This window comes from Miscanthus floridulus, chromosome 15 (genome assembly GCF_019320115.1).
Source record: "Miscanthus floridulus cultivar M001 chromosome 15, ASM1932011v1, whole genome shotgun sequence".
In the NCBI taxonomy this organism is placed as follows: domain Eukaryota; kingdom Viridiplantae; phylum Streptophyta; class Magnoliopsida; order Poales; family Poaceae; genus Miscanthus; species Miscanthus floridulus.
The window spans coordinates 71,862,171-71,880,404 of NC_089594.1; the positions used below are offsets into that span (position 1 = coordinate 71,862,171).

At 51.3% G+C, this 18,234-nt stretch overlaps 2 protein-coding genes across 2 annotated transcripts; one reads left to right on the top strand and one right to left on the bottom strand.

The window, feature by feature from the left end:
• Positions 1 to 7,428: 7,428 nt before the first annotated feature.
• Positions 7,429 to 9,104, bottom strand: LOC136507881 (uncharacterized). The gene is made up of 3 exons (XM_066502476.1): positions 7,951 to 9,104; positions 7,763 to 7,879; positions 7,429 to 7,688 (listed from the first exon to the last, which is right to left on the bottom strand). Exons 1-3 carry the CDS (start codon positions 9,102 to 9,104, stop codon positions 7,565 to 7,567), a joined length of 1,395 nt encoding a protein of 464 aa, XP_066358573.1. The 3' UTR covers positions 7,429 to 7,564.
• Positions 9,105 to 15,881: 6,777 nt separating this feature from the next.
• LOC136508819 (zinc finger protein 1-like) lies at positions 15,882 to 17,183 on the top strand. The gene has a single exon (XM_066503597.1). It carries the CDS (start codon positions 16,095 to 16,097, stop codon positions 16,860 to 16,862), a length of 768 nt encoding a protein of 255 aa, XP_066359694.1. The 5' UTR covers positions 15,882 to 16,094; the 3' UTR covers positions 16,863 to 17,183.
• The last annotated feature ends 1,051 nt before the right edge of the window (positions 17,184 to 18,234 follow it).

The window sequence follows — 18,234 nt, forward strand, 5'->3', positions numbered from 1 at the left end:
GACACAATACCTTCCACACTATGTCCCTCGTCCTATGCAATGGCGGTGGCGCGGCCCCCGTGTCCGCCGGCGCCGGCCGGCCCTCGTCGGACTCCGACGCCCCCTCGACCCTCTGTGGAGGCTATTGGGTCGCCCTCGCCGTCGCCCATTCCACCTTCACCGTCGAGCCCATCGGGCTGACAGCACGCTTCCCCAACACCTGTGTCTCGTGCGTGTTGGCCTCGGCCCTGGGGCGGGCGATCGCTAGCCCCGAGGCGCCCTCTCCTCCTCCTCCTGGAGACGTCGGGCCACTCGCCGATGCCCCAGGCGCCGTCCCCCTGATGTCAGGGAGATGGTCTAGAGGACCCCGCCCCGCCTCGCTCTCGTCGTCATCGCTCAAAGAATCCGTCGACGACGGTGACGGAGACAGCTCCACTGGGAGACCGTCGCGCCTCTGCTGCCAGCGACATTTCTCTAGCTCGTCGCGCTCGAGGCCCTTCCTCTTGCGCCTTGCCTCCTCGTCATCCTTCCACTCCTTCTACACCTCGACATGCACCCTGTACGCCGCCTACTACTCTGTGTCCTCGGGAACAGGTGGCGGGGAGGCTCGCACATCCCTCATCCCCTGTAGGAACGACAAACACGAATAAGGGAACAGATTGAAAATATAAGGAGCGAAGAGGCCTTGGGGCCGCAGCGGCGAGTGACTCACCAGAGAGATGTACCCCCACAATGGGCGCATCGGGAACGGGGTCAGACCGCTGCTCTTCAGCCACCCCTCCACCATCTCTCTCACCTGACGTAGAATCTCCTCACCGAAGAGGGCAACGACGGACAACCAGACGCCATCGATCGGCTCATCCGGTGTCATCTCGAATAGGCGCTGCCGCCAGGCCATCAGTGGCAGCACCCTCTAGCGGTGGAAGGCTGCCACGACCACAGCCGCCATAAGGCCACGGCTGCGCAACCTCTCCAGCGTCTCTAGGAGCGGCCGTAGCTTGGGCTGATCAGCCATCGGGATGCTGTACCTCCACTTCTCTAGCTGGCTCTCCACGACCCGCCCAGTATAGGGGGGAAGCCCGCCGTCGTCATTGCGGAGGTAGAATCAGCTGTTGTACCAGCGACGGTTGGACGAAGTGAGTTGGGCCAGGATGTAGAGGGGCTGCCGGTCTTGGCGCACTTGGAGAGTGCAGCCACCGGCCCTCAACGCCTTCCACATGTCCACCGTGCCCACCGGCTTGGTGGTGAGCCCCGCCCGAAAGAGGTGGAGCCATAGCTCCCAGTGGGGGGCGATGCCCAGGTACCCCTCGCAGACGGCAACGAAGATGGCCGCCTACACGATGGAGTTGGGGTTGAAGTTGTGGAGCTCTACGTTGTAGTAATGCGGGAGCGCCCGCATGAACCGGTCCACCGGCAGGTCGAGACCATGCTCGTGGAAGGCCACGATGTAGCCGTCGCGTGGCCTCGGCTCTGGCTTGGCCCCTGGAGCAATCCAGTCCGGTCTGTTGGGGTCGGTAACTGGGCGGAGGAGGCCGTCGTCGACAAGCGACTGCAGCGTCACCGCGGACACATCGGACGGACCCTAGGGATCCGCCTAGACGACAACAGCACCGTCGGCCATGGGTGCGGTGGAGAATGCGGCTACGGCGGTAAGGCGTGCTCTCGCTATCCCTCTCTCTCTCGCCTTTCCTCCCCCTTCTCCCTTCTTCTCCCCGACGCTCTCTTCCTCTGTTCTTAGCAACCGCTCGAGGGCAGAAAGAGGCGAATGCAGGCAGGCAAGGTAAGGAGGGGTAGGGCGAGGCTCATCACATATTTATGGGGGAAGAGGGCGAAACAGACGGGCAATGAAACCGGGGAAGTTTCCCTCAAATCTAGCATAATTAATCTAGATCCGACTAAACCGCCCACACGTCCACCTTTTCCTTATTAACCGCGCGCACACAGTAACGTTCCATCCGCAGACATTGCGTCGCGTCCGACCACAGCAACGGCAGGCACCATTTTGCCCCCCCGAGGAACCACCTTAAAAGGTGCACCCACCATTGTCAGCCGATGGGAGGGGAATATCCCCACCCGATTCCTTTCGGACTAAGGAACCGGGCACCAAGCCCGTTACGGTCTAGAGGTTCAAAGGCTAGGCCCCTGAGGGTCTCGACAGCCGCCTCAGGACAAACAGAGTCAGGGATGACTATGGGCGAGCCCGTACATGGCTGAGGCCCAAGCAAGCTATTGCTTGGGATGCCCTAAGTCATGTCCAAGACCGACAGGGAGGTCTATGAATGGGATCCCACCGTAGGGAGGCACCGAGCCCCCAGGGCCAACCGAACAGCCCTGGTACCCACTAGAGAAGCCCTGTGGTACTTTTGGAGTGCGTCTCTGACCGCTAGCCAACCCCTATCGAATGAGGCATGGGCCTCCACTTGGACTTACCCGATAACAGCTCACCGGAGGTGTCACTACTCGCGCCCACCGAGGGTAGCCTGGCATACTCCACCCCTCCTTCCGAACGAAAAGGATACGCGAGGGCCGCACAAAAAAGACAGGGCAACTCCCGATCGCCCTCCTGCTCCGCATAGAGGCTCGGGGGCTCTTCCTGCAAACAAGCCGAGGCCTAGCAACCCGAACTAGCACTCAGGGGCTCGGCAAACGCCACGAAGGGCACCGAGCCCGTTACGGTCCAGGGGTTCGAAGGCTGGGCCCCGAGGGTCTTGATAGTCGCCTCAGGACAAACAGAGTCAGGGATGACTTTGGACGAGCCCGTACATGGCCGAGGCCCAAGCAAGCAATTGCTTGGGATGCCTTAAGTCATGTCCGAGACCGGTAGGGAGGTCTCTGAATGAGATCCCACCGTAGGGAGGCACTGAGCCCCTAGGGCCAACCGAATGGCCCTGGGACCCACTAGAGAAGCCCTCTGCTACTTTTGGAGTGCGTCTCTGGACCGCTAGCCGACCCCTATCGAATGGGGCACGGGCCTCCACTTGGACTTACCCGATAACAGCTCACTAGAGGTGTCACTGCTCGCACCCACTGAGGGTAGCCTGGCATACTCCACCCCTCCTTCTAAACCAAAAGGATGCACGAGGGCCGCACAAAAAAGACAGGGAAACTCCTGATCGCCCTCTCGCTCCGAGCGGAGGCTCGGGGGTTCTTCCTACAACCAAGCTGAGGCCCAGCGACCCGAACTCGCACCCAGGGGCTCGGCAAACATGATAAAACCCCTCATTCAACATGAGAAAAGCCCCTGGAGGAATAAAATCCACTCCTCCAGGGCCTTGGGGGCTACACCCGGTGGGTGCGCTCGCGCGCACCCGCTGAAGCCTCGAGTACGAAACGTCATCCCGCCAGGAGCTGCCACGAGCCAAGTCTCATGAAAACCTCAGGGAGAGCGCTCACACTCTTCCCGAGGCTCGGGGGCTACTGTCGGGTACCATAAAAAAGGGTCCCCTAAGCAAGAACTGAAAAAATCGCTTAGACCTCATAAAAATCAGAACTAAGAGACAACCACCGGCAAACCCCCACCTTCTCCGAGGCTCGGCTGGACCGCTCAGCCCACCTCGAACAATATCCGGGCTCACCCAAAGCAGGCTTGGCCCAGAGCGAAATCACGAGGCCTCAGACAAGGTACCGATTCTCCGCCTCGCCCGAGGCCCCGCACGTAAGGCCTCGGATGAGGTACCGATTCTCTGCCTCGCCCGAGGCACCGCACGTAAGGCCTCGGACAAGGTATTGATTCTCCGCCTCGCCCGAGGCCCTGCCCGTAAGGCCTCGAACGCGGTACCGATTCTCCGACTCGCTCGAGGCCCCGCCCGTAAGGCCTCGGACGAGGTACCGATTTTCCACCTCGCTCAAGGCACCACACGTAAGGCCTCGGACGAGGTATCGATTCTCCACCTCGCCCGAGGCCTCGCCCATAAGGCCTCGAACGAGGTACCGATTCTCCGACTCGCTCGAGGCCCCACTCGTAAGGCCTCGGACGAGGTACCGATTCTCCGCCTCGCTCGAGGCTGGCTCAACAACGACCCCGTCGCCTCCGCCTTGACCAACTTCTCTGACAGGACGTCACGTCCAACTAACGCGTTCAACCACTCCTGCGACATCAGCTGAACGACGGCTCGATACAGCAGAGTGGCCGAAGAGACGTGAGTCACATCGACGCCATGCCGTCCGGGACAGGACGGGGCAGGGGTTACCGGCCGCTGTGCTCGGCACTGTGCCCACGACATCTGTGCTGCACTATGCTGCCTAACCCCTGCTCCGAGGACAGCGCGGCGTGGAGAGTCATGTCCGGGTCCCTGTAGCCTCGAAATCGACGTGCAAAGACCAACTGCTGGCTCCGAGCCTCGGCTATTCGCTTCGGGGTCCCGGTAGCCTCAAGACTCGCGCCCGCCTCTGCACCAACTGGGCCTTGGCTCTCTATGTTGTCAACATACAGCGACCGGCATGTCGTCCATAGTATGCACCATGCCCTGTGTCAAGCCATCACAGGAGCTCCCACGTCACACAGGATCGGGCGTGACCGGCGCGTCGCTCCAGTGCACCGAGGACAAGACCACTCCGTCGACCATGCCGCCACAGTGACAAGCTGCAGGGTCTGGACATGCCGCCTCCGCTCACAGAACGCCACGTAGCAAACCCATGTACCGCCCCTGTGCCTCCCTTCGACTATAAAAGGGAGTGACCGGGGCCGCTTCTAGGATGATCGGAGACAGACAGACACCACGCATGCAAGCAACGCACAACGCTCTGTAACACACACTCTTCCTCACTGCACGAAATCAACGTCTCAAGCAACCCACGCCGCTCCACGTAGAGACCTGGGACAAGCTCCCTCTCTCGCCCAGCTTGTAAGCCCCTACTACGAGCACCTCGTGCAAGGAATACAAGATTGCTCCCTCAGACTGGACGTAGGGCACCTATTGCCTGAACCAGTATAAACCTTGTGTCTCTTTGCATCACCATCCGGGATTAGGGGCACGCAGTACACTTTCACTAGTCGGTTGAGGGCCTGCCGGTCCAAAGCACCAACACTTACATTAGCTTAACCTAGCCAAATATGTAATTTCATAACGTTTTTTAGGTCCCCGTTGCAACGCACGTGCATTCACCTATATAGTTGTTTTTGGAGCTTTTTGATGGCTTGCCTCAGTTATCAAGTTTCCTGAGACCTAACACTGATGGCTTGATGGCTTGTCTCAGTTAGAATGCCTTGATGGCTTGTCTCAGTTCTTCCTGAGATTCATGTGTTGCAGCCTGTCGTGCCTGGGCCTTTTTTTCGCTGGTTCATGGTTTAGGGTCTCTTCTCTTTCTCAGTTTATTTGTGCATTTTTTGGTAGTTGATATCACGCTTCATAATTATTAATTATCCAAGTTCCAATCTTGCAGGGCACTAGCAAAAAACATAATGGGCAAGTTACCTGTAAGTAGTTAACTGTTTTTATTTCTTTCAGTTAAACTGAAGAAATTTGAAGCAATTTTCTTTTCTTGGTTTGGATTTCAAAACCCACTATTTTTTTTTTACTTCAGACTGTTGTCAATGACAAATGCATTTGAGCACCTTTTTATAGTTGTTTCTTGACTAATAATTCTCTATATTGTTGCGTGATAGTTTTCTCCTGTTTAAATTGGACTATACTGGATTTAGAATTCTCATATTTGGATATGGCAAGGACTCAGTTCATTCGGATATCGCCTATCCGATCCTTTATAGAGTAGATGCAGCAGATAGCAAACCAATAGAACAAAATTTTTGGAAAGAATGATTGGAGCAGTCAATCAACAACAAATATTTTGCCTCCCAGACTTGACAATTGACATGGTGATTCAGCTAACTCAATAAAAAATACAACCTGTCTATTGAACATTGGCATCATTACACCACTCTAAATTTTAACAAAAGAGTTGAACATCAGCACCTTTTTTGTGACAAATCGATGGCTTAATTCTTTAACGATGTAAAAGGTACATGGTGTACCGAGCAGTTCTTTCGGAGGTCTGAACCTGCACCTGTATTTGTTACTATTGGCTCACTTTTCTTTGTCATGGTTCTCAGTCTCATCTTCGATCACCTCCTCTGTTCTATGTTCTTATTAAAATAAGACTGTCTTATCTTCTTAAAATAACCAAGCAATGGAAGGTGAATATATATGCATTGAACTCTTCTTCTTAAATTCCCAGTGAATACAACTTAGAGCATCTCCAAGAGTACCCATTTTTGGCCCACCTACTTTTAGGCGGTGATTCAGGATGTTAACAGAGTTTGTGCCCCTTCACTGCAGATGGTATGTTTATCGAGAAAATTGCAATTATAGGACACCAAACAACGCGCTTCGCAATTATAGGACTCCAATCGTCGACTTCGTTAAAATGACCCTCGAAACGTTGGCTTCTTATTTTAGATGACATTTGACATATTTCTTCACTTTGTTAATCAAAATACATGTATTTTAGCATTTCTGTGACCCTTCTGCCCTTGTGCTCGGGACGATCCGGAACCTCACGGCGCTGTGGACGCTGTCGCTCCGCCGAAATCAGGGGGGCCACGCTCACCGCGACTGGAACGGTTGTGCCTAGCAACACAGTTGATGAGGCCTTCCCACCACTCCCAGGGATTGCTGCATTATTACCCCCAGCACCAGCAGTCGCGCCAGGCGTAGAATGAGACCCCCGAGGGGAGTTGTTTGGGTGCGCATCGGGCGGCGGCGCCGTCGTGTTGAAGTTGAGATTGCTGGTGACATTCACATCCACGGTGGGACTGAATGGGGGCAGCGGCGCATCTGGCTGATGGTCCCGTTGAGTGCGTACCCGGGCAGGTTGAGCATCTGGCTGATGGTCCCGTTGAGTGCGTACCCGGGCAGGTTGAGCATGGTGACTTTGCCCTGGACGCAGGTGACGCCGAGCCAGCCGGCGCAGGGGTCGTTCCCGGACCAGGTCCCGACCAGCCTGGTCGAGTACTGCGGGATCCCGGCCGACATCCGGAACAATGGCGGAGCTACGGTACCTGTACCTCGACGGCAACCGGCTCGATGGGCAGATACCGGAGGGGTTCTTCGGCCTCCGGTTGCTGCAGCGGCTAGACCTCTCGAACTACCGCTTCGCCGGTGGGGTCTCGCCGGACTTCAACAGGCTCCAGAGGCTCGCTAGTCTGTACTTGGAGAACAACAGCTTGAATGGCACGCTGCCGTCCAACGTTGACCTCCCGAAGCTTCAACTCTTCAACGTGTTCAGAAACAACCTCACGGGACCTCACGTGTCCAGAAACAACCTCACGTGTCCAGAAACAACCTCGCTAGTCTCCTGAGTCGGTCACCGTGGCGAGCATGGACCCGCCGCCTGTCCATGGCTGGGCGTGGCCTGGGCTGGCTGGCCATAATGTACAGTTAATATGTAATATAAATTATCAAAGATGATCCATACACAATTACAAGTAATAGATAACACCATGAATTTAGCACAAACGAGCTCATCTTATAAAACCATTATTCTAGCATAAACAAGTTCATCTCAGAAGACCATAATTTAGTTCCAAACGAGATCCAAGTCATATGAAATAAAGCATGAGTTTACATCTCATCACAACTAAATTAATTCATTCAATGTGTAGCTTTCTCTTTGGAGTCATCTTTTTTGGTGCTGTCGTGGTAGGCATCTTCACGGGACTAGTGGTGTCGGTTTGTGAAGATGTGCCCTCTCCTAATAACATCGCAAGCTTGCTGCACATAAATACGATATGACAATTATATGTATAGAAAAAATAATGTACAGTAAATGTGTTAATATTCCTTACCTTCTGGTGACCCTTCCTGGACTATCCCGTAGGATTTCTTCTCTAGTTGGCCTCCGTGGGGTGCTAGGTTCTGCTGACGCAGCTTTTGTAACATTCTTTCTAGGTTGCCTACGCTTCCTACAAGTAATCAAATAAATTAATATTGATATTTTCATTTAAGTTTCTTGATAAAGAAAATCAGTTCTTACCTCTTTTTTGCTGTCCCATTTAGTGGGCACTTGGCACTAGCTTGCCTGTGACCTTTTTCTCCACATTTTTTGCAAGTCATAGGTCCTCTGATCATCTTCTTTCCCTTTCCATTTGTTAGAGCAGTATCGTTGTCACATCCCTTCTCACCTTCACCCTCGTTGGTACATTTACCATCTTTGGAAACTTTCTTCTTGTGGCCACCTTCCATCCATCCTTTCCTTCTTAGTTTCCTTCGTCTTCCAACAGGTAATTTAGCAAGAGGTGCACCAACTAAAAATGGTAGGTCAACTTGTGGCCATTGTGTTTTATCTGTCATCGGCTCAATCTCTCTACCATAAGCAGCCCTGAATCTATTCACCGAGTAATAGTCATGCACAAACTGTTCAAGGTCAACTCCCCGTTGGTGGGTTACATAGGCCAATACATGTTGACATGGCTTACCAGTGTGCTGCCATTCAAGACAAGTACAGGTCCTTTGGTGTAACTTGACAATATGCCTCTCAACTCTGCTGCTATGGTCCCACACCTCTGCACTCCAATTAGAACATGGTACAATTTTCAAGTGTCCCAAACCTCTAGTATTTGCCTTTAGCTGATGCATAATAGCTGGAAGTATCCTGCCTTCAGGTAGCCTGTATGCAATATTTCTTCTCTTGTTCCAAAGTACCATGATCATTTCTCTAATCTTATCAGCAAGGTCAGCAACAGGTAAGTCTTTATAGTCTCTAATCCAGTTATTAAATGACTCAGCAATATTACTAGTTATGTAGTCACACTTAATTTCTGGATTGAAGGCACACCTATACCATAATAGCTTATGATTGGTCTGTAACCATTTCACTGCTTCTGCTGATTCACTTACCATTTTTGTTATATTGTCATAGAATATGTCTTCTCTGTAAGCCCTTGCCGCAGGATATATCTGTCCAAACCCTCTAAATCTCTTCTGAAAATTTTTGACAAGATGATAAAAGCATTCTCTTTGCTCTGCATTTGGGAATACATTCTTCACTGCATTCTCCAAGCCCTTGCAAGCATCAGAACAAACAGCAAGGAGTGGAGGATCACCTATTGCCTTCTTTAATTGCTCCATGAACCAAGTCCAGTTGTCTGTTGTTTCAGAAGCTATGAAGCCATAAGCGAGTGGATACATCCAATTATGACCATCAACTGCTATAGCTGCGGCCAAGTGACCATTCCACCTACCATTAAGTGTTGTAGCATCTATGCTCAAATGAGGCCTACAACCTTCCAAGAAACCGTCAATGCATGGTTTAAGAGCACAGAAAAAACGGTGGAAATATACTTGACCATCCACCTCAAGTACCTCAATTTCAACGACACTCCCGGGGCACCGCTTCATTACCTCGGCCTTCCACCTAAACAACTGCTCAAAACTCTCTTCCCATTTGCCATAAACCTCGTCAAGAGCTCTTTCTTTACCCCGCCATACAGTGTCATATGCAATTTGACACTTGTGAGCTGTCTGCAACTTCTTTTGCAATTCCTTAGCACCAATATTTGGATCATCTCTAAGGATACTCACAGCCTTGCTAGCTACCCACTTTAGAGTTGGAGTTGTAGTTATCTGCCTCATGCTAGACACACATGTATGTTTATCGACTAAGACGGTTACCTGCAAAACAAAAAATCAATGAGATTTATATTAATTTTTTCTGATAAGTACAATTAATGAAAGGAAAAAGAAATTTATTCACCTCCACAGTGCTTTGGCCTTTATGTTTGGTGCCATTTATCCTCCAAGGGCAAGGGCAATCTTTATCACCAGACTTGCAATAAGCCCTATATCTCGTCTTACATGACTTCTCTGTTCCTAAATCAAACTCCTTATTGATGGCAAATTGCCGCACTGCCATCTTGAACTCCTCCATGGTTGGGTACACTGTTCCTAAATCCATGGATGGGTTGTTCTTATCATATGAAATGATCATTTCACTTGGTATGGCATCACTAGTAGGAATGACAGCACCATCATTATCTTGCCCAAGCTCATTATAATGCCCCTGTTCATCCATTCGGCAATCAAAGTTCTGTGTAGGTATATTTGTTGTGTCCTCCTCTGTCAAGCCTAAAAGCTCACAAATTTGATTCTCACCCATAAGTGCAATACGACCTTCGTCACCGCGTCCGCCACGCCGCCCGGCGTGGTCGTCATGTCCAGCTTGTTCCGTATCTCCGCGGACACCACCCTCTCGGTATCCTCTAGCGTCGCCCCCTTGTCTGTCGGCAGCCTCTCCCTTGCGTTCTGCATGTACATACGGCCACGCAACTCAGCTTGACACTTCGTAAACAAATAGTCAATAAGTGTTCTTGGAGACTCCACCAACTAATTTTACTATGCTATCATCACCTTATAATAAAAAGCAAAGTCAAGAACCGAAGCCGACACGTTAGAATTAAATATATTTACAAAGATTGGAATTAGACTCGAGTGCTAGCTAGCTAGCAGCCTGTTCGGCAGGCCGTAAACGATCGTGGATTATTTACTGCTGGCTGATTTGGTGTGAGGGAAAAATATTGTTCTAGCTGGAAATTTGCGATCGTTTACGACCAAGCGAACAGGCTGTAGGTCAGCAACATTGGACTAATCGATCTCGAAACACAACAAAAAAAAAGACAGAAACAGACCTGCATGGCCGCCGCGTCGCTCTGGTCGACCGGCCTGTCCCCCGCCATCGCGACCAAACAAGAGTAGGATTAGTGCCAATGATTCGCCGATTTCAGGGTAGGATTAGTGCCAATGATTCGGTCTCTGAGGAGTCCGCGTTGGAATCATGGCAAGATACTGTGCTGAACGCGTTTGTCTTTGGAAGACCTGTTCCGAAATAGAATACCAGATTCGCGTAGATCCTGACACGGGCCGATGGGATCTTTTACGATTTACCTAGCAGCCCTGTCAAGTACGACGACTGCTCCGCGGCCTGCAGCAGCGCGGCGTCCCTCGGAGCCACGCGCCGCTGGGCCAGCTCGCCTGACACGTCCAGCACTCGCCGTACTTGACGGGACTGCTGCTGCGCGTGCTGCAGGTCCTCGGCCCCTACTGCGGCTTCCTCGGCGGCGTCGGGAGGAGGGGAAAAAAGGAACGGCGGCGTCGGTGCTTAGGGCGGCGTCGGGTACGACGAACGTCGGTACGATCAATCTACGATATAAAAGCAGAAGGGCAGAAGGGTCACAGAAAGACTAAAATACATATATTTTGATTAACAAAGTGAAGAAATATGTCAAATGTCATCTAAAATAAGAAGCCAACGTTTCGAGGGTCATTTTAACGAAGTCGACGATTGAAGTCCTCTAATTACGAAGCGCGTTGTTTGGTATCCTATAATTGCAATTTTCTCATGTTTATCTTTCCCTCAATACTTAACTCATTTGTAAGCGCAAGACACTGTTTGTTACCAACTGCCATAAGTTACTGCATTTTACGATTTGTCCATAACTTGAATTGTCTTAGTTGACTGACAAGTTGCAGACATATAGCACTAGAAAATTTGATATCGCGGGTCCTGAATGTCGTTCCTTTTTCCTCTTTTTCGAGGCTTAGAACTGAATTCTATTTAAACTTCATGGTTTGGAGTTCGTGGCAGGGAGACACATTATGTACTCAGTGAGTGCTGATGGTGCTATCATGGCTTGGAAGATTGATTCTAGCAAAGAGGAGTTTATTATTTTTCACCTTTTTATTTATTTTTAAAAATTGTATACTATGTAATGTAACTTGGATAAGTCTACGCTCGCTGCACTATGTACTAGAATGTGTCACAATCTTGCAATATACTTGCTGGGTAATATATTTGCTTCATAAACTTGAAAGTCAACTCGAATGGTTCATTCTGGTGGCCTGATTTCTAATCATTTGACTTAATGTTTAAGCTTTCTTTGCCACTGGTCTTGCTACACTATGATTTTTTTTAGGAATCTTTGCCTATGATGGTTTGGATCACATGATGCACATTTTTTGAAGGGATAAGGCAGGCAAGATTTGCAATTTAATGGGTTTTTTTTTTTTTGCAATACATTCCTTTGTTCATTGTTCCATTCGTCCTTTCGGTATGAATCTTAATCCATTTCACTATTTACTTCATTTTCAAAAAGACATTGTTCTTTTGTTTTAACCATAGCGTTAGCACGGGCACACTACTAGTGACAAATAAATAGAAGTATTCATAAACGCGGCTTGGATTTTGAAGAGATGACATTTGGTAGGACGGTAAACAGTTAAATATCCCGAATTACGTCGGCCGTGACATAGAATCACTAATGTTATTGGCGCAGTCAGCCAACATAGTAATTCCATGCTGGTTCAACCAACAACACTGAACTGTTGGTCAACTTGGATTTAATTCAGAGGTTTGACCGTACATGTGGACACTGGACAGCATTGAACTACTAGGGCCGTGTTTAGTTCGCCAGATCCGGCGCCGCCCGAATAACTGTAGCGGCACTGTAGCTACAGTGTCGTTTTGTTTTTATTTGGTAATAATTGTCCAATTCTTGACTAATTAGGCTCAAAACGTTCGTCTCGCAAAGTACAACCAAACTGTGCAATTAGTTTTTGATTTCATCAACATATAGTACTCCATGCATGTACCGCAAGTTTGATGTGACGGAGAATCTTTTTTTTGCATAGTGCCAAATTCTGGAATTTGGTGGCAACTAAACATGGCCTAGTACGTAGCTCAACGAACGGATCTTAATCTGGTTGCAACTGTGTGCTGTTAGCAGCCAGTGCATGCAACACGGTTTGGCGGACGACGGAAATTATGAAAGGTCAAAGTGCTCACATTACCAAATACCAATGCGACCATGCAAAGGAAGACTTGCCCGTTCGATCGGGTACCAGCAGCCGACACGGCAACACGGCAGGAGAGACGACCGCCGAAGCATGCGCCGCGGTGACGTAAGCGTACACGTGTACGTGTGAGCGCGGGAGTGGCCACGCGGACGCGAACCACCACATAAATATCCACGTGGCGGCGGCGGCGGCCACACCGTTCCCCCGGGGAGCGCCCTGACAGAACTACTAGTGACAATGAGAGCCATGAAGGAGAACAGCTTGCTGCCTCAAGTGAGCCTTATATTCTCCTTTTGTTTCGTAATCTTAGTCATTTGTTTTTGTTTCTATTAAGGTCGAGAACAGATTTAAAAAAAAAAACAAATCGAGCAGTAGAGCTGCCAACTATATTACGGTATCATAGAAAATAAGAGAAACACTACGACTAAGATAAACTCAGCCAACAAGCTGCTAACAATATGAGCAACAACAACATAGACAATCACATCAATGTCATACCCCTACGGCCCTTCAGGAAGAGGCAAAGAGACCTCCACCATAAGACCCTAAAAGGCATGACCTTTTATACCCATTAGAGGTCTGAGGAGGTCCGGCAACAGGCACCCTACAATGTCTTGCATTGCATCGTCATCGAGCTTCTCATCCTTCCCAACAATGCTCAAATCTTTTAGCACACTACGCTATGCAAGGCGGACACTTCGATAAAGATAAGACATATCGTAGGACTTACTCCGACATCTTGCTGTTATGGCTGGTGGTGAAAGGGGGGGGGGGGTATACGAGGAGATGTCCTATCCTTCTCTTCTCATTTGTGGCGGATGGAGAAGACGCTGCCTTTTATCGATGGATCCTTCATCAGTCGGTGCACTTCTGCTTTGATGTCGGTCATAGAATGCATAAGGTCATCTTCGATGGTGATGAGAAAGATGTGATCCTCAACTGTCACTTGTGAGACTAGCTTCTTTATCAACGGATGCGTCCTCCACCAGAACGCTATCCTCATCATGAGTAACAACATCTAGCAATGTCCACTCTATTACTTGTACAATTGAGGTCTCGGAGAGCGCCACAATGGCATGATATTGCCTTCTTGCCGATGCTAGAGGGTGTGCAAGCCTATACAAGAGAATCTAGGATCGATGACACCGAAGAGCGTGAAATAGGAGAATAAGGGCCGACATCCATGTTAGAAACGAAAGAATGCTCTCCATGTAGCTCCACATAGGGACCAATAAGACCTGACACGTCATCACATGGTCCTCACTTGGTAGCTCCACATGCTTTAGGTGATACGCACTAGCCACAACCGGATAGCGGAAATGTCATCTCTAAGGTGTTGCACTATATCCTCCTAACGGGTAATGTTCTTTTGCTAGTACAGCGGTTCCAACAAAGGTGCAAGCATGGATTAAAGATCTAAGATATATAGCTGTAGCAACATACCGGTCAGAACAAAATTTTAATATGTGGAACATAACAACATAAGTGGGTCCTATCTTACGGGGTCGGTCTACAAATAAGTCTGGAGAAAATGGAGGAGAAGAATTGATAAGGCTAGAAAAAAATGAATTTGACGGAATCTTAATCTATTTTTGGTGGAACATTTGAAAGGAAAGAAATCGATGAACCTCACAACACAAGGAATTACAACCGCTATAAGTGGCCTATCTAATCAAGGAGTATGAGATTGCTTTTGGCAATGACCAAGCCTGTTAAGAAAGTGGCTTTGTGTCTCTCTCCCGGTTTTGAAGTCTTGTACTTTCGGTTTTGGTTTCCGTGAGTCGTTTAGTTTGAGTGTTGTGACAGGGGCTCGGCCTGTGCTTTTGTGTGTTTTCGAGTGGTTTTTCTTGCTTCTTGGGAGTTGGTGCTTGCGAGGTTTGCAAGGGAGTTGTAAATTTTTTTTCCCATCTTTTCCTCTACTAATAAATTTGGGTAAAGCTTTTGCCGACCTTTGAAAAAAAAAGGGATTGATTTGCCGACGAACCGCTGTCCACTAGCAGGTGAGCGTGAGAGCAGAGTGTTTGCGGACTGTAGTGTTGCCGATGCACACAGTACGTGGCTGTGACTGTGCATCGTACTCGTACGTGTATACCGCCACGGCGGCCTAATCGTGGGCACACAGCCATGCACACACCTGTAATGACCTCGTAATTAAGCGAAACAAACACCTGACTAAGCACGCGTCATGGCAAGTAACGGTAGCATACATATCCACATATAAGGATGAAAACGGACCGGATGAATCCTGTTCCGCCCGCAACCGTATACTGTTTTTTCCCGTTCGTTTTTGTTTTTTCCAGGACAAACAGAAACGGGACCGAAAACGGTAGAGCGTTTGTCCTTCCGTATTTACGGTATCCTGTTTTAGACCGGAATATCCTATTTTGCATCCCGTCTTTATTAAGTCTGGAATAGGCCTGCTAAGAGCTTAGTCCATCCATAGAGCTGGTCCAACTTGCCCAAGACCCAACACCGCACCCTCATCCCTAACTGCGACGCCCGCCGTCCTCTTTCTCTTCCTCCAATTTTCCAGTGCCAGACGCAGACCGGGAACGGGAGCTATTTTAACGAAAACGGAAGAGCTATTTTACGTTCGTTTCGTCCGTTTTCATCTTTATCCCACATAGTACATGCTGACACAGACGTACTGCCATCGGCAGTTGGGCAGTTGGCGCCGCCTCTGCTTCCCGCGCCAACGGAAGTTTGCATCTCGTGGCCGTGGACTCCAGACCCGGTCCAGTCGCCCTCACCACTTTCCGGTAACCTTCCTGCCTCCCTCCCTCCCCTTTCCTTCCCCTGTACTGCATCCGCATGGCATGACGAACCTGCTCTTCAAGTAAGCAAGCAGTCGAGGCCAAGTTTCGTCCTCCTGCATCTGCTGACCCAGACCCACCCACCGATAACAGAGTGGTGGTGGTCAGCTCGATCAGCTGACACGTCATTAAAGTGTTAACAGTTCGGTCACTCTTGTGTCTTGTCTGCTTGTTTCTACACATCCAGCTACCCCGTCGATCTTCGAGGCCAAGCTAGAGTGTTTGACCCCGAGACTCTTCCTCTACATCGGAGTAGTTATCCCGATCGATCCTTCGACACCGGGTATAAAGCGACCACTCCCTTGCCCCTACTCTTCCACTCACTCTCACTTCCAGAAGCAACCTACCCACTGCTCTCTTCTCTTGCCTTGCCTTTGTAGCCAAGCAACAGACAGCAAACTTGCAGCAAGCAGTTTGCTGCACTGTTCAAAGCAGCAAGGCCGGGAGCATATTTATAGGCCCGAGAGATCGACCGATCCATCGGTGATATACAGCGAGCTGATTACATATTCGGCACATGGCGGTGGAGGCGGTTCTTGACGTGGTGGTGGCTGCAGCGGACCAGGTCGCCACCACGAGCAGCAGCGGCGGGGTCGGGACGGCAGCAGAGGACGAAGATGTAAAGGCGGCGGTGCAGCAGCGGGCGCACGGCGAAGGATTGGCCAAGCGGAAGCGCTCCAGGCGCCGCCGCGACCGCGAGCAGCGCAAGGAGCCCCCCTCCCAGGAGGAGTACCTGGCACAGTGCCTCGTCATGCTGGCCACCGGCCGCCGCGACGTCCCGGCCCCGGCCCCCGCGCCGCCGCCGCAGGGGCAGGAGCACGCGTGCTCCGTCTGCGGCAAGGCGTTCCCGACGTACCAGGCGCTCGGCGGGCACAAGGCCAGCCACCGCACCAAGCCCTCTCCGCCGGCGCCGGCAACGGAGGTAGGGGATCACCACGAGGAGCAGAAGCCGGTGCTGCCGTCCTCGTCGTCGGCTGGCTCCGCAGGCGCCGACAACAACAAACCCGCGGCGGCGGCGGCGCACGAGTGCAACGTGTGCGGGAAGGCGTTCCCGACGGGGCAGGCGCTGGGCGGCCACAAGCGCCGCCACTACGACGGCACCATCGGCAGCGCGCCCGCGCGCGCGTCCTCCTCCTCCACCGCGGCCACCACCAGCCGCGCCACGGCGGCGGTCGCCTTCGACCTCAACCTGCCGGCGCTGCCGGAGCGGTGCGCGGGATTGGAGGACGACGAGGTGCTCAGCCCACTCGCCTTCAAGAAGCCCCGGTTCATGATCCCGGCTTGATCCCTTAAGCTCATCGATCTGATCAGCAGCAAATTGATCTGTTCGTTATTGATTAGTTGTGCTTGTATACCTAGATTGAATTGTTCATGTCGATCGCCTGTAGCTGTAGGTGGTGGTGTTTAGTTGTTGGATCGTGAATATACTACTATTATACGTAGGCACTGTTCATTATGTATGTATTCTTCATTGTTTCATTGTATTTAGGTATATAGGATATAGGAGTAGGTAGAACCAAGGATCATGAATTCTTTCATTGGTTGAATTGGTGTATATGCATGTAAATAAATCAATACAATAAGAAAACATATATATCGCTGGTTGGTTTTTGGGCTGATAAGCCCGATTGATGCTGGGTTTTTTTGAGAGGAAAATACGGATGCGCTTCTTTCTTTATTTATGATATTTCTAGCGAGCAGGAATCGAACCTGCCCAAAAGAAGGCCATCTTCTCGCTATCCAGCCCTTAATGGGCAGTCTAATAAATTCTGGCTGAAACCAACGGGCTGACTAACACAGAGCATGTGATGTGATAGAGTGAGATAAGGCAGTTGCTTTGCTTGCCGTGTGACAGTATGCACTTGCTGGCTTTGTGTTGTGTGCACACCTGGGCAACGCGTACACTACAAGTTGTAAACTACTACTCCTACCTTAGGCTTTTGTCAAAAGCTAAGCAAGCACGAGTGCGGCATGTATGGTACGACGACTAATCCATTTTGGACAAGTCGCCTCTGCTTGGTTGCCGGACGAAAAGACCGAGCTCTACTTTAGGCTATACTTGGCCATGCAGCCCGAGGCACGACGGCATGGCACGAAGTATGTTTTTTTAGCCCGACACGAGCACGGCACGGCCCGGTAACATGCGGGCCTGGGCTGGCCCGGCCCGAGGCAGCAGGCCGTGCCTGGGCCGCTGCTCAGGCCCGTGGGCTGGCACGGCACGGCCCGCTCCTGTACCGAACGGCCCGGCAAGCTGGCCTGCTAAGAGCCAGCCAGCCAGGCGCCCAGGCCGCTCCGCTCGGCCGTCCCCACCCCCCGTCCACCGTCCCCCCTGAACCTAAATCCCTAAATCCCCCTCCCGTCCCGGCTCCCCTCCCTCCCCGTCCCCGCTCGGCCGCTCCCCAGCTCCCCTCCCTCCCCGCTCCGGCGCTCCCCACTCGCGGTCGCGGCATCGCTCTTCTGCCTTGCTCCCTCTCTTCGTTCGCCGGCCAGGTGTGGGCGCGTCCGCTCGTGGCAGCGGGCACCGCGTGCTCCATCCCCGGCCACGCCGCCGCCTCCACCTCCACTCCACTCCGCCTCCCCCATCCCCATGCTGCCGCCTCCAGAGCTCCACCTCCACGGCCCCTCGCGCGACGGCGTCGAGTGCGGCGGCGGCCGCC